The following is a 16,204-nucleotide window of genomic DNA, read 5'->3' on the forward strand; positions in this document are numbered from 1 at the left end:
ATTCCTGCATAATATTTCATTATGTAAATATAACACAATTTGTTCATTTTGGGAGGGGTTATCACAAACAGTGAACATTTGTGTGCATGTCTCCTGCTATGTTTTTACAAGAGTTTTTCTAAGGTCTATATTTAGGAATAGAATTGTGTCAGGTTGTTTGTAAGTGGTTGTGTTAATTTATTCTCTCACCAGAAATGTGTAATATCGACATTCTTTTATTCCCACCAGTGCTTGGTATTTTTGGATGTCTTCATATTTGCCAATCTAGTGGGTTAAAATAGTATCTCATTGTGTTCTTAATTTGAATTTTTAACTACCAGTAAGAGTGAACATTGTTCAATATATTTATGGGCCATTCCTACTTTTTTAATTGGAGGGACAGCAATGAAACGTGGCTGAAGCACAATAGAGCAGGAGTGTTGTGGGACGTGAGGCTAGGAGGTAGCCGTGGTAAAGGGGACTCAGTAACATCGAGCCCCGGGAGTGAGCCATGGCCGTAACTAGATCACTCTGGTGGCATGTGACGGGCTTGCAGAGAATTGACAATAGGAGGTGGGATTTGAAGCAGAGAGGTAAGTTAGAAAAGAATTGCAGTAGGCTAATGCTGTTGCTGAAAAAGTGTAGCAGGTTTGGGGAGGCAACTATTAGTGATCAAATTCCTTATTAGCTTTAATTCTTCTGTGAAAAGAAGTTTTATACAAGTAACATTTATTTTACTATAAGACCTACATATTTTTTAAGCACTAGCTACATACTCACTTTTTTTTTTTCTACACATTCTTTGATGTTCCATAACTTTATTATTTTTCCATGGACTCAATAGCAATTTCATAGCAAAATTCTTAAAATATGTTATATTTATTCTTAAAATGTAACAATGATTTTTCTATTGCCAAAGATTTGAGGGTTAATTTCTGATGTAATAATTTTAGTAACATTGCATTGAATGGCTTTTATGAACTCAGCAGCTGTGGTTACTTATGCTCAGCAGCTGCAGTTATTCTGACTCAAATGGTTTTTCATCAGTTATTAGAGAAGTCACAAGTTCCTGCTAAAATCATTTGTTTTAATCAAACATTTCAAGATGCTCTTTTTCTCTCAGATATTCTTCTGTTTGAGTATATTAACTCATATTTCAAGAATATAGTTATTAACTACAACTTTGCCAATAGCACCATCAGCAAAAAGAGGTAATACGTACTTTTTTACATAGTGTTTTAATTTCTGACTTTTAACTGCAAATCAGGGTTGGAATAGTTGTCACATTTTGAGTTCTATGACCATTTAAGACAAAAGCAAGAAGATTGAAAAACATTATCAGTCTATTTAATTTTGTAACATACGTAATGATTTTATATTTATTACTTTTAAATATTTATAAGGAAATACTAAGTTTACTCATATTATAAAACTGAGATTTTATATTTATAGGTTATCATTTAGTAAGAAATAAAAATGTCTCTTAGTTTGAAAAATGGCGAATACAGGGAAAGAATTAGGCATCTATCTTACCTTTCTTTTGTGAATTATAATTCATGGTAATAAAAGAATGGACGAAAGAAAGTTCTTTGTTGTTTAATTCTAGATAATAAATATAGAAAGAATGATGGAATTTGAAAAATCACTATTTTACAAACCCAATAAAATAATTGATCCATAAAATTATTATCAAAGATTGAAACCATTAGAAGGTTCATGGAAAAAATGTGCAAGCAAAGGATCAGCTGTTACCTCTTGTACCCAGTGATCAATCTGTATCACAGGGAGGAGGCATTCAGATACTATGTGCCCACTGATATGAAGCAATATAAAATACAATTTCCAAAAGTACTTTAAAAAAAAAGTGAACCTCGTGACAGATGGTTACTAGACTTAACCATGGTCATCACTTCACAAGGTATATGAATGTAAAATCACTAAGTGTATGCCTGAAACTAATATATGTCAACTATACTTTAATTGAGAGACAGAGTAAACGAGAACATTGGTGACTATTTAAGGAAAATAAGGTGCCCCCTACAGATAGAAAAAGTGAACCTAATCAAAACTTTAGAACTAATGTCCCATTCATGGAAAACACAAGGGCTAAAGGAACAAATTAAATGACATCGCTGGATCTAAAATGTGGGACATTCTGCAAGATAACTGATTCAGTTTTATCAATAGGGTAGTGACATGCAAAAATAATACATGCTCTGTATTAAAGAGATTTATAATACAGAACAACTACGTGACTTTTCTATGGGTACTGACAGAAACAATCCAATGTAAACAAAATTTTGAGACCATCAAGGAAGTGCATTTATGGACTGGGTATTATATGACACCAATGAATTCTTATTATTTTGTTAGATGAAACTGTAGCATGTGGTTATGTCCATTTTTTTGAGATACATACTAAGTATATAGGAGTTCAGTAACCTGTGGCCTGGGATTTGTTTTAAAAGACTTAGGAATCATAACAACAAAGTAAAAGAAAATAAATTAGGGTTTGAGGAAGTAAGTATGGGAAAATCTTGACTATGGTTGAATACAGGTGATGGATATCCTTGTATACCTTTGAAAATGTTCTTGATAAAACCCATTTTTGTGTAGTTTTGAAAATGGTCATAGTAAAATTAATTTTACAAACTTCAAATAAATGTGACGTTTGTATGTGTCTTCTTGACTCTATTACTCAGTTTAATTTAGACAACTTTTAGTACTTTCCTCAAAAAAATTCTTGGTGGGAGGAGCATGCTGCTACCATGGTAGGTGTTGAAAATGAGCCCTTCCCAGTGAGAGCACAGGCATGATAGGCACTGGCCCCAGCCTGTGAAGGGGACTTAGTGCATCAAAGAGGTGGTTTCCTTGCCTCTCTTGGAGGCAGTGGCACTTGAAGCAAGTTCTAATTCCTGTGTAGCACCCAGAACCAAGGCCAGTGATGATAGTCAGGGAAGCTACAGCCGCTGTGTTCAGTGGCAATATCAACTTTTCTTAACTTTTTCCCACCAGAATAAACAGTGTTTTTCCTGGCCCTAAAGCCCACTTTTTCACTTTCCTGGTTATTCTGTGAACTATCTTTGTTTTAATACTTACTTTTTCAGTTTTTACAGCTTTATTGAGGTTAGTTGACACTTAATAAACTTAGAGTGTATGAGTTGATAAGGTTTAACATATGACATATTGTAGGAGGTGTGATCAAACAATGCAGTGAGTATTTAAATTAAAAAAAATTGTTACAATAAAAGAAACATTGCTATTAATCTCCCTGAAAACATTCCCCCTCTCTTTGAACACTTATCCCATCGTTCTTGCCACTTTGATGCAGTTCTGGAAGTCCTCTTTTGTGAGTGTCTTTAGTTGCACTGTCGTGGGTGCCTCAATGTCCTGAATCGATTCAAAACATTTATCTTTCATGGTCATTTTGACATGTGTGACACAGAGCGTTGTCATGATGGAGGATGATTTACAGCACACTTTAAAATACACCTCCTCTCAACTGTAGCTCACACCCGACTGACTGCACCGAACAAGTTAAACCTTGTCACTGGCTGGTACTAAGGTTCCACAGGCCTCTTCCCATATTGAAAATCCCCGCCTTTCCGTTGGATGGCACTTGGCAGCAGCATTCACCATATTTTGTGATCATAACAGAAAGGCTCCATGTCACACAGAGCTTCTGGTATATGGCAGTTTCTGTCAAATAAAAACATTACAGTGTGTCTTCATCTACTTTATTCACCGGATCTGGCACTGTGTGACTTCTGGCTCTTCCCCAAAGTCAGAATGATTCAGGACATTGAGGCAGCCACGACAGCACAACTAAAGACCCTCACGAAAGAGAACTTCCAGCACTGCTTCAAAAAGTGGCAAGAACGGTGGGACAAGTGTGTTCGAAGCAAAGGGATGTATTTTGAGGGGGATTAATGGCAATGTGTCTTTTACTGTAATAATTTATCTTTTTATTTAAACATTCACTGTATGTTTTGATCACACCTCGTATGTATACCTGTGGGACCATTATCACATCAGATAGCAAACATTTCCATCGCCCCCAAAAGTTTTCTCCTTTGTAATCACTTCTTCTTGTTTCCCTTCCCCTATCTCAGGCAATTACTGATTTCTTTTTCGTCACCATAGATTAGTTAGCATTTTCCATAGTTTTGTATAAAAACGATTATACAATTAAGCACTCTTTTCTGTCTGGCTTCCTAATTATTATAAGATTCATCTGCATTGTGTGTATTACGAGTTTATTCCTTTTTATTGCTCGTTCGTAGTCCAGTTTATGGATGTATGACAATTTGCTTTTCTTTCTCTCATTGAGGGATATTTACATTCTTTCCAGTTTGGAAGCTACTAAAATTAAGTTGCTATGAACATTTGAACATTTTGTGTCTTTGTATAAGCATATGTTTTTATTCCTTTTGAGCAGATGCTTAGGAGTATAATGGATGGATCATACCACAGGTTCATGTTTAGTTTTTAATTAACTTCCAAACTCTTTTCAAATGTGGTATATAATAAATATTTTTTAAATAGGTAAAAGTATTAGAAGACTTGAAGTCTTATATATGTGTTTTTATTGGTGTGTCTGTGTAATATAATGTATTTATATATTTTCTGTCCACCTTATTTGTACTTTCATAAATAACAAAAGTATAATTTTACTCTCAGTGTAATCTTAATCTGAAATGGGATTATTAGATCCACTAATTATACAAAGTACAACAAAGCATCATAATTCCATATCCTCAAGGCAGAGATGGATCCAAACATTTCATATAATTTAGTAATTCCATGTCTGAGTTATTTAGTACTAACCAGAATTATATATAAAACATTAATATATATGATTTGTAATAGTGTTCTGTTTGTTACTTCAAATAATACCTCAGTATTTGAAAACTACTATATTCACTAGTGTTAGTTAAATTTAAACATCCTTTAGTGAGAGATAAGTTCATTCTGAATTTGTTAATGTTGAAGTTGTACCAGCTAAGAAATCTCCTGAGATTTATTTTCAAGATTTTTTTTATATCATATTGCCTTGGGAAAATGATGATGTGAGTTCTTAATATGGTAGAGTAACTATACATTTCACTTTTGAAGTTCAGTGAAATCTCATCACACAAATCATCAACATGAATTGCAGTTTGGTCTTGTGTGTGACTGGCATAAATATTTTTATTGAAAGATGTGGGAGACATAGAGAAATATATGCAGCATATATTAACATTAAAAAGATAAACCTTGGGATAGTCTCCTATATCTCACTTTAACATGTTAGTTGTACTGTTTCATTTTCGCAGTATGTGAGATTTAATATGGTTTTTTATATCCTGATGTGTTTTATAACACAAATATATTCTACCTGGCGAACCCAGAGGGAGCATAAAAATGTTAGCGGATAGGTGATGAAATTATTGACTAAGTAAACTCAAGGGCTCCCAAATAACTATTGAGAAAGGAAATAATGCTTAAGCTGAAAACAAAGAATTTATTTTTTCATGAATTTCTATTCATTTAAAATACACACAAATGGAAAACTATATAGTGTGAATATATAATAATAATTAGCATATAAATTTCATTAATTATTTTGTTTTTCTGTAAATTGTTATACAGTTGTCTGCCCTTATTTGCTTTTTACTTTTTGTGGTTTCAGTTATCTGTGGTCAACCATGGTCCAAAGATACTAAATGGAAAATTCCAGAAATAAACAATGTATAAATTTTAAATTACTGGCTATTTCTGAGTAGTCTGATGAAATTGCACACTGTCCCGCTCCATCCTACCTGGGATGTGAATCATCCCTTTGTCCAGCGTCTCTACACTGCAGACCATCCCAGCTTGTTAGTCACTTAGGAGCTGCCTTGACTAGTAGATCGACTGTCACAATATCACAGTGCTTGTATTCTAGTGACCCTTATTTTACTTAATAAATTCAAAGTGTAAAAGTGCTAGTGATGCTGGCAATTGGAATAAGCCAAAGACAAGCCATTAAAGTACTTTCTTTAAGTGAAAGGGTGAAAGTTCTTGACTGGTATCAGAATTCACCTACGTAGGTTTCTAGATTAACTTGGCCTCTTTGACTTTAGCAGTCAAAGATTTCTCTCAATTTCCCTGACACTTCAGTTTTAAATTTTGAAAGTTTTCTGTTGATGTTGTTCATTTATAATTTTAAATGTACTATGTTATAAAATTTTCTCCATTTAGTCTGCCATATTCCCTGAGACAAAAATCTATTATAATTGACTCAATTTCTTTGACAGTCCATTTTCTCATGTGTAAATTGGGAATAAGGATTTATTTCTAAAACATATATTGCTTCTCATTCCCAGCTGGATTGTAATGGAGGTGACTTACAAAAATATAAGGGATATGTTAGTGTAAAATCAACAGTTGAGGGAATCAGTCAAAAAGAATATTAGGAAGGGAAAAGTTTATGCCAAAAGAAGACAATAGCAACAAAAACTCATGCTCCAAGGTTCTATAAATTTGATATTGTTAGATGAGAAACTTCTCTATATGCTTCATAATATCCAAAGTAAAAGCAAAAATACAATTGTGTATAAGAACATGGGAGAAGTGATGCAAATATGTTGTTCATGGGAAATTTCATCCCCTTTGATAAATTTTAAAGGAGTATTGCAGTCACGTGCTGCATAATGACATTTCCATCAGTGATGGACTGCATATACCACCATGGTCCCATAAAATTATAATGGAGCTGAAAAATTCCTATTGCCTAGTGCCATCATAGTGTCAGAGCACTATGCATTACTCACGTGCTTGTGGTGATGCTGGTATAAACAAACCTACTACACTGCCAGTCTTATAAAAATATAGCACATGCAATCGTAATTGTATAAAAGTATAGTACATATAGTATGTAATATTTGATAATGATAATAAATAACTATGTTTCTGGTTTATTTATTTACTATAATATTTAACCACTAATTTAGAATGTATTCTTTCTACTTATAAGAAAGTTTGCTGTAAAGTAGTATGCTATATTATACTGGCAGCAGCCTTATGTATCTCGTGTTTATTGTCTCTTGATTGCATCACTTTATCTTGTGCTTGACTTAATTTGGTGGTGTTTTGTACAGTAGTAGTATGTTATACAGGCTTGTAGCCCGGGAGCTATTGGCTAGACCATATTAGATTTGTATGTACACGTTCTAGGATTGTAGTCGACTATGTAATCTAGGTTTGTGTAAGTGCACTCTGATGTTCAGGCAAAGACAGATGGTCTAACGATGCATCTCAGAACAGATCCCGGTTGTTAAGCGGTGTAGTGAATAAAGTCGTTTTTGTACTGTACTGAATAAAGTATTTTTTGAAATGGTTTAAAACATAAATAATGGAAAGATACTGTATTTGTGCTTTGTAAAAAGATAAAATATTAAGATTTTGTAAAAACAAAAGAAGGTCCATCATTATAAGTTATAGCCCTAGTCTCATAAAAATACTTTTCTTATTTATTTGAAGTTCCTTTTTATTACCCTCTGTTCATTAAACATTACAGTATATTATATATAATGATACTATTATTTAAAAATGCAAGCCTCAATTGTTATTTTTGTAGGATAGAAAATGACCTGTTTGGGGCTAGCAAAGATTTTATTCTTAAAATAGTTTTTAACATCATGTATGAAAAAACATTTGAACCTTTTTTCCTTTAGATATCTTTTTGCATTCTTATTTGTTTTCTGTCACGTTTGACAAATTTAAACACAAATATGTGATAGGAAATGTTACTAGAGTTAAAATAGCACCACTTCTGACTACCAACTAGTGAAGTTTTGTGGTCTAGCAAAGCTGATAAATTAGGTGTTGCGTAGGGTTCAGCTAGAGCAAATGAAAATAATTTATCAGAATAACAAAGAAAATGAAAAACTGAATTACCACAGGTTTTTCAAGATTATAGAATGAATCAAAAATTCTAGAAGTTGAGTTTAACAGCATGATTGTGAATTTTTAACAATTAAGTAGTGCATTCATTTTGAAAGATTTATAGCCCTTGTTATATTATGAACTTTAAAATATAACCCAACAAATATGAAATATAGCCCAATTTGATTTTTTTTTTAATCTCAAAAAGTAAAACAGAAAAGTAGTCAACGTGCTGTAAATGCTGATGTTTAAAATACTGGCTTAGGAAAACATGCTGTTTTTTTCCGATTTATTTTGTTTATGTCAGATAAACAGTGAAACAGCACAATTTTAATACTTAATTGAAATATTTTTGAAGAAGAATCAGTGGATACCTCATGAGTTTATACACACACAACCAATATCTACAATATAATGTTCTGCATACTTGGTGACTTTCTGGATCATTCTTAGCACATGATTAAGAAGGTTAATTGATATTGAAATGGGAGTTATTCAACACTATTTTAGAAAAGAAAATGTCTGAAATAAGTGAGACAGAAAAAGTCGAGAGCCATATGATTTCAGTGATATGTGGGATATGTTCCTTTGCTGAAAGCAGCAAAGGAACAAGACAAAAGACACAAAAACTCATAGACAGAGACAATAGTTTAGTGGTTACCAGAGGGTAAGGGGGGAGGGGGATGGTAGATAAGGGTAAAAGGGATCAAATATATGGTGATGGAAGGAGAACTGACTCTGGGTGGTGAACACACAATGTAATTTATAGATGATGTAATACAGAACTGTACACCTGAAATCTATGTAATTTTACTAACAATTGTCACCCCAATAAATTTTAATTAAAAAAAGAAAACAAAAAAATAAAAAACGATAGTCAAGAACGCAAAAAAAGAAAAAGAAAAATAGAGAGGGAAGGGATGGGAGGGGAGGGGCGAGGCAGGACGAGGCAGGGAGAGGCGAGGCCAGGAGAGGAGATGTGAGGTGCAGCTGGGCAGCCTGGGCCCTGGCGCTGGCCTGAGTGCTGTGCGGAGCCCACCCACCTTCCAGCTGCAGCTGCTCGCGCCCCTGTCCGCCAAATGGATGCTTTCCATTGCCGCCTGCTCCTCTTCTGCTGCGGGGCGGCCTGCGTATTTTTAGAAGTCAGTTACCCGGGAAAAATGACTTCTACTCGTTTTAACCACCATCTGAGGATCCTACCCATAGAGGCGGGAGAATCCGTGTTCCCCCAGCTCAAGTCTGGCGCTCATGTCTGCAGGGTTTGTGGCTGTTTTGTCCCCCAAGCAGGCTCTAGATGTCACAAGGCACATTACTGCAGTAGGGAGCATCAGACTCTAGACTGGAGATTGGGACATAAACAGGCTTCTACACAATCAGATAATTTGGACAATACAGTTCCAGACCACGATTTCCTTTTTCCAGAATTTGATATACTAATAGAAACAGAAGACGAGACTATACCTGAAGTTGCTGAAAAAAATGAATCAGATTATAGGGAGCATGGGGGAAGTACTTGAGGAATCACTGGATACCATGACAAAACATGAATCCAGGGAAGATAAAATTTTCCAGAAGTTTAAAGCTACAGTAGCCCTGGGGAACAGATTCTCAGATATGGCAGAGGGATTGTCCCCGTCTGGATCTCTGGTGAAAATATCCCTTGCGAAAATGATATTTCAGATTGCCCCTGTGGTGCCAAGAGAATATTTGAATTCTCTTCCAGTTCATGCCTCAGCTGCTCAGCTGTCAAAGGATGACAGACTGGGCGGGAGTCTTGATTGGGGCACCCTGGCCTTCTTCACCGGTGCTCACAGCTGTAGAATGGGCGCAGGTTAGACAGAGGAATTTATTTGGAAACGAGCTATAATAGACACACCTTAAAGACAACGTCGTAAAGCCTTAAAAATGCTCATAATCTCTTAGACCTTGCAATTCCAATTTTTAGGACTTTATCATAAGGAAATAATATTACCAGAGATAGAGCTACAGAGTTGTTTTAGATATTGTTTACGAAGTCTAAATATTAGGGAAGCAGACATGTCCCGTGATAGGAATTTACATAAATTTTGGTGTATCTGTACAGTGAAAGGATGTGCAGTTTTAATGATACAGACCTATAATGACACCAAATAAGATAAAGATCTAAATTGACACCAAGATACCATTACAGATGGTATTCATAGTATGATCATAATTTTTAAAAAATATTTGTACATGTGTAAGTGCACAGAAATAAATCTGGAAAGATACACACTATGTGTGAACTGGTTAGCTATGAGCGTTGGGGCTAACTGAAAAGATCTTTTTACTTGTATGTATATTTCTTTAATAAAAATGAGTCATGTTCCTAAAAATAATTGAGAAAAAGGAAAAAAAAAATGTGAGTGAATTGATTTGGATTATGATGATTTTAAAAAGCTGATAAGATGAAGTTACAGAAGTGAAAGCCCTAAATAGGGAAAACTTTTTTGTCTTACCTTGTTTTCACTAATTGATCTATATGTCTTTCATTGATTCTTAAATGTACAGGAAACATTAAGATGACAGCAAGTTAATATAGAGCCTTAATACTCACCGTTTTTGATTATTTTTACCAATTACTTAAATTGTTTTACTGTTTTATACATTTTGCTATTTAAAATCTTTCCTGTCATTTCATCTTTTGGCAAAACTTTTATCAGAATTTTGAAATTTAAAGCAATCAAGCGGGAAAAAATTGGATTTCAGAAATGAGCAAATGGAGACTCTAGGAGGTTATTAATAATAGATAATTAGAGCTTGCTGGCTAAAGAATCAATTTTTCAAATAAGAGCCATTATAATATGTAATTTTTACAATAGTTGCACAGTTTTAAGTTCTTGTGTTACTAACTTAAATACATTAGTAAAATGTTAAGCCCAGTTAACAGAGATAATGGGATTAAAACTTGTTTATGTTTGGTCTTTTTTATAAAATAAATATGGCTATTTTTATACCTATGCTATTTCTCTCTGAAGTCATTTTTATTTATTGCTACTTATTATTTTCTTCATTCAGGTTATTTCACAGTTGAGGATCTTGGGCAGATCAGTAACAGCTGGTTGCAAATTTGATAGAGAAATCTGGTCTAATGAACTTTCTCCTGTCCTCAATCTCTGGAAGAAGCTAAACCAGGTTAGTAGTGGAATATTCTTCTTATTTTTTTTCCTCCCTATCCTTTGTTTTTCCAGTTTTATCCATGTTGGTAAAATTTTGCACTGAACTGCCCTTCATATATACAATATCCTGTAAAGAGAAATAATAATGTAAGTAGCTCAGCCTAAGAAGCAATGTCACCAGTATAATTTTTCTTATCCTAGTAATGTGCTATGTCATCTTCTATACCTGCAACATATTTTGCTTACACCTTCCCTTCTCTCTCTCCTTTCTGTAAAGTCAGTGACAGCTGTTAAAGGTGAAATGTTTCAAAGGAATCAAAGTGCTAAAGAGAAACAGTTTATCAACTGGAATTGACTTGTTTTTATATTGTAGAATATATTGTAGATTATAAAATAGTTGCTTGCTCAATAGGCAAAACCACTAGAATATTATGATTCTTATTCTTATTGAATAAGGATTTATTCTCTGGAATTAAAACTATAACTTTGCAATTCATATGTTTAATAGTAGTATAAAAACGCCTATATGTGAGATTTCTGACTATGAATTCATGGCCCTGATTGCCATTCTTTATACCAGTTCATATTGAAGTTGTTATTCTTTACCCTCTGAAGGCTGATTTCTTTGTACCACATGTCTCAGGTTTTTCTACACCAGAATACTTTCTGGGTTATTTGTTTGTTTGTTTTCAATATGCCAGCTACTTTTTAACATTAGTATCTGTTCTTATGGTTCCCTCTGCATGGATCTACCTTCCCTGTAATTCAGTTGGATGACTTTTTTTTTTATATACCGTACTAGTCTAACACAAATACTACTTTATGGTTTGCCAGAGATATGCATTGCAAACACTGTGGCTATAAATATGAGTACACTAGTGCCCTGTCCTTTAGAGGCTCACAAAGTATTTAATACATAGGTTCCCCGAAATGATACATGTAAGAAAGTATCGGTCTAGATGCTATTTTCATTTTTTTTATTACATGAGCCTCTCTTTATTTATTTTTTACTAAATTTATTGGGATGACATTAGTTAGTAAAATTACATAGGTTTCAAGTGTACAATTCTATAATGCATCATCTATATATTACATTGTGTACTCAGAACCCAGAGTCAGTTCTCCTTCCGTCACCATATATTTGATCTGGTTTATCCTTATCTATCACCCCCGTCCCCACTTACCTTCTGGTAACCTCTAAACTATTCTCTGTGTCTATGAGGTTTTGTTTCTTTGTTTGTTAGTCTTGTTCCTTTGTTGCTTTCAGTTTTATATACCGCATATCAGTGAAGTCATGGTTCTTGACCTTTGCTGTCTTATTTCGCGTAGCATGATAATCTCAAGATCCATCCATGTTGTCACAAATAGCAGTATTTCATCTTTTCTTATCGTAGAGGAGTATTCCATTGTGTATATGTACCACTTCTTCTTTATCCACTCATCTATCAAAGGACACTTTGGTTGTTTCCATGTCTTGGCCACCGTGAATAATGCTACAGTGAACACCAGGGTACATACATCTTTACGAATAAACGTAGATACCCAGAAGACGGGTTGCTGGGTTGTATGGTAATTCTATTCTATTCTTAATATTTTGAAGAACCTTCATACTCTTTTCCATAGTGGCTGTACCAGATTACATTTCCATCAGCAGTGTATGAGAGTTCCTTTTTCTCCACAATGTCTCCAACACTTGTTATTAGTTGTCTTGTTGATGATAGCCATTCTAACAGGTGTGAGGTGGTATCTCATTGTGGTTTTGATTTGCATTTCCCTAATAGCTAGTGAAGTTGAGTATTTTTTCGTATATCTGTTGGCTGTTGGTATGTCTTCTTGGGAGCAGAGTCTATTCATTTTTTAATTGGATTGTTTGTTTTTTTGCTGTTGAGTTGTATGAGTTCTTTATATATTTTGGATATTAGCTGCTCATTGGAGGTGTTTGCAAATATCATCTCCCATGTGGCTGATTGCTTCTTTGTTTTGTTGATGATTTCTTTTGCTGTGCAGAAGCTTTTTAGTTTGATACAGTCCCGTTCATTTATTTTTGCTTTTACTTCCCTTGCCTTTGAGGTCAAATTCATAAAATCCTCTTTGAACCCCAGGTCCGTAAATTTAGTACCTATGCTTTCTTCTATGCAATTTATTTTTTCAGGCTTTATGTTTAGGTCTTTGATCCATTTTGAGTTAATTTTGGTACATGGTGACAGATATTAGTCTAGTTTTATTCTTTTGCATGTGGCTTTCCAATTTTCCCAGCATTATTTATTGAAGAGGCTTTCTTTTCTCCATTGTATTTTTTTGTCTCCTTTGTCGAAAATTATCTGCCCATATATATGTGCATTTATTTCTGGGTTTTCAATTCTATTCCATTGGTCTGTGTGTCTGTTTTTTTGCCAATACCATGCTGTTTGGATTATTGTGACTTTGTAGTACAAATTGAAGTCAGGGAGTGTGACACCTCCAGCCTTGTTCTTTTTTCTTAGTAGTGCTTTGGCTATTCTGGGTCTTTTGTTACATGAGCCTCACTTTAGTAATCTCTTGAAAATTCACTTTTTCTTGATTTCCAATTTAATAGTTATTTCTTTATTATACAAAGCAACATGGGAGTTGCAGAATTTCTAATTGGAGAAGATTATAATTTTCCTTCCCAAGATAAAACTCATAGTTTACTAAGTTATGTTTTCAGTTTAAAGAACATGTTTGTAGAATGAGATTATTTTCCATGGTATATAATGTCATTAATAGGACATAAGTTTGGAATTCCTGTTCAAGAATCCAGTAAATGCAGTTTGTTAAAAGTTCCCACTAGGTGGAATGTTTATATCCTAATGGAGCTAACTATTTCTTTTCTGGTGAATAGGTTGAAGAGAATTTATTTAGAGACTTTGTAGAGAACTGTTTCACCAGGGCTGCTATGCAGCTAGTTTTTACTTCCACAGCCATTCTACTTGGTTCCAGCCAACCTCTGCTCTGAACTGATGGTCCTTATGTCTGCTAGTAGGGACCTGGCAGTAAAATGTTTCGAATGCTCATCACTGATCTAACACAGTATAAGAATTGGCTTCTAGTGCCAGACTGATGGGTTCAGATCCTAGCTCCAGTACTTACTAGCTCTGTAAATTAGGAAGGTTACTCAACTTCTCTGTACCTCAGTTCTTTTATCTATAAAATGAAAATAATGATAGTGTTTGCCTCACTGGAATCTCATAAGGATGAAATAAGTTAATATGTATAAAGCTTTTATAATCATGCATATGTGAACATTCTCTATTCGTTTTACTTTTATTGAAGGTACGAGATTTATAATATATGACCACTACTTGATTTGCCCTTTTTTTTAAGCAAATTATTATTTTTATTTATATAATTATATATTATTCAGTCATTCAGTCAAAATATTTTAATTGATCACCTAATTTGTTTTAGTGGTTTTATGCTAGAGACTGTGTTGTAGGCAGAACAGTCATGGTACCTATTCCGTGGAATTTACAGTTTGTAAGAGAGACCTTTTAAAAATTAAACAAGTAAATAAGCAAATAAATACATTATTAGAAATTATTTCAAATGCTGTGGAAGGAAAGGACAGGTGCTATTATAAAGAAAAAGAGAGAAGACCTATTTTGGACTGGATAGTTAGGGAATGCTTGCTTGAGAAGTGGAATTGAATCTGAGACGTGAGCAATGTGAAGACGCTAGCCAGAGTTGGAGGGGAAGGCCATTCTGAGCAGAGAGGACATCATGCCCAAATTCCCTGAGAAGAGAAAAAGCTGGCACATTCACTAAACCTGAAAGAAAGTCAGTTTGATTGGAGTATCGAGACTAACGGATAATGTGCAATGAGATCAGGAGGATAATTAAGATCGAGTGAGGAGTTTGTATTTTACTCCAAGTGCAGTGGGAAACCACGAAAGAGCTTTAAGTGGTAGAGGAGCTACAATCCTGTTTACAGTTTCAGAAGATCTGTCTGGCTGCTGTGTAGAAATCAGTTTGGAGTGAGATCAAAGAGGAACTAAGGAGAACGCTCAGAAGGCTCTTGTAGTTGTCCAGTAAGAGTTAATGGTGGTAGAGCAGGAGAGAAGGGCTGCGTTCGAGTTAGATGTTGGAAGTATTAAAGAACCTAAACATGGATTCGGATGTGGGGTTAAAAAAAAAACAACGGATGTGTAGGTTTTCTGGATTGAATGACTGGGTGCAAGTGGCACCATTTTCTGAAACAGGGAAGACAGGGAGACAGTACAAATTCTGCATGGGTAGGAGTACAGTAGATAGTGATGCTTCAGAGTTGAGCAAGAGTTTAATTTTGGACATCTAATAGATAGTTGGATATACAAGGTGGAGCTTAGAAAAGGTGTTTGGATGTGTGATATAAATTTGGGACTTATTAGCATCTGGGGAACATTGAAGTAATTAGAAAGCATTATATCATCTGAAGGGGTGGGGGAGAGAGAGAGAAGCAAAAAGGCTCACTAATGAGCCCTGAGGAATCCAACATATAGAGTTATTATCAGGGAAGGAGTAACAAGAGTATTAATGAGGGGAAACAACCAAAAAGTCAAAGCAAGACCACAAAGGCTGTGGTATCGTAGAAACCTTGAGGAGAGAGTCTTTCATTATGAATGGAATTGGTAACTATGCCCCGTTGCTTCTGAGAGGGTAAGCAAAATGAGAACAGAATTGGTCATTGGATTTTCAGAATAAAAGTCATTGGTAACCTTGACCTTGACAAGAAAAGTTTAGGTGGAATGAGGAGACTGGGAGTTAGGTTTGAAAGGCAAACTAGAAATACGAGACAAGGAGGTTGAAACAGTATGTATAGACAGTTCTTTCTACAAATGTGCTACAAAGGAGAGTAGAGATATAAGGTGATCAAGATAAGGGGCCCAGTATGTTTTTTCTTAAAGATGGGAAGTACTGGAATGCTTATTGGCTAGTGGGAATGGTTTACTAGAGGAAGTAGTTGGAGATGCCTAAAAATTAAGGAAAATTTTATTTTCATGAAGCCAAAGACTCACAGAAACTCATAAAAGATAACAGTATTGATTCCCAATTTAATAGGAGTTTTGTTTTCAAATAAGGACCTTAAAACTCTATAAGGTAAGCAAGAAAATGTCCTCAAGTAGCAAAATACAAATGCCTGGCCATTTTAAGTATTTTGACATAGAATGCAAAAAGGCAATGGC

General features: G+C 34.6%; 1 protein-coding gene and 1 pseudogene across 3 annotated transcripts in view; both read left to right on the forward strand.

Annotated features, from left to right (window-relative positions):
- The window catches only part of DYNC2H1 (dynein cytoplasmic 2 heavy chain 1), a 290,945-nt gene that overhangs the window by 200,944 nt on the left and 73,797 nt on the right, over nt 1-16,204 (forward strand). For all 3 annotated transcript variants that reach the window (XM_033120671.1, XM_033120672.1, XM_033120673.1), the window contains one exon: nt 10,924-11,040. In XM_033120671.1, the coding sequence (XP_032976562.1) occupies nt 10,924-11,040 (117 nt within the window). The remainder of the gene's footprint in view (nt 1-10,923; nt 11,041-16,204) is intronic.
- On the forward strand, nt 491-9,768 carry LOC117030384 (programmed cell death protein 2-like; annotated as a pseudogene).

Source organism: Rhinolophus ferrumequinum, chromosome 11 (genome assembly GCF_004115265.2).
Source record: "Rhinolophus ferrumequinum isolate MPI-CBG mRhiFer1 chromosome 11, mRhiFer1_v1.p, whole genome shotgun sequence".
In the NCBI taxonomy this organism is placed as follows: Eukaryota; Metazoa; Chordata; class Mammalia; order Chiroptera; family Rhinolophidae; genus Rhinolophus; species Rhinolophus ferrumequinum.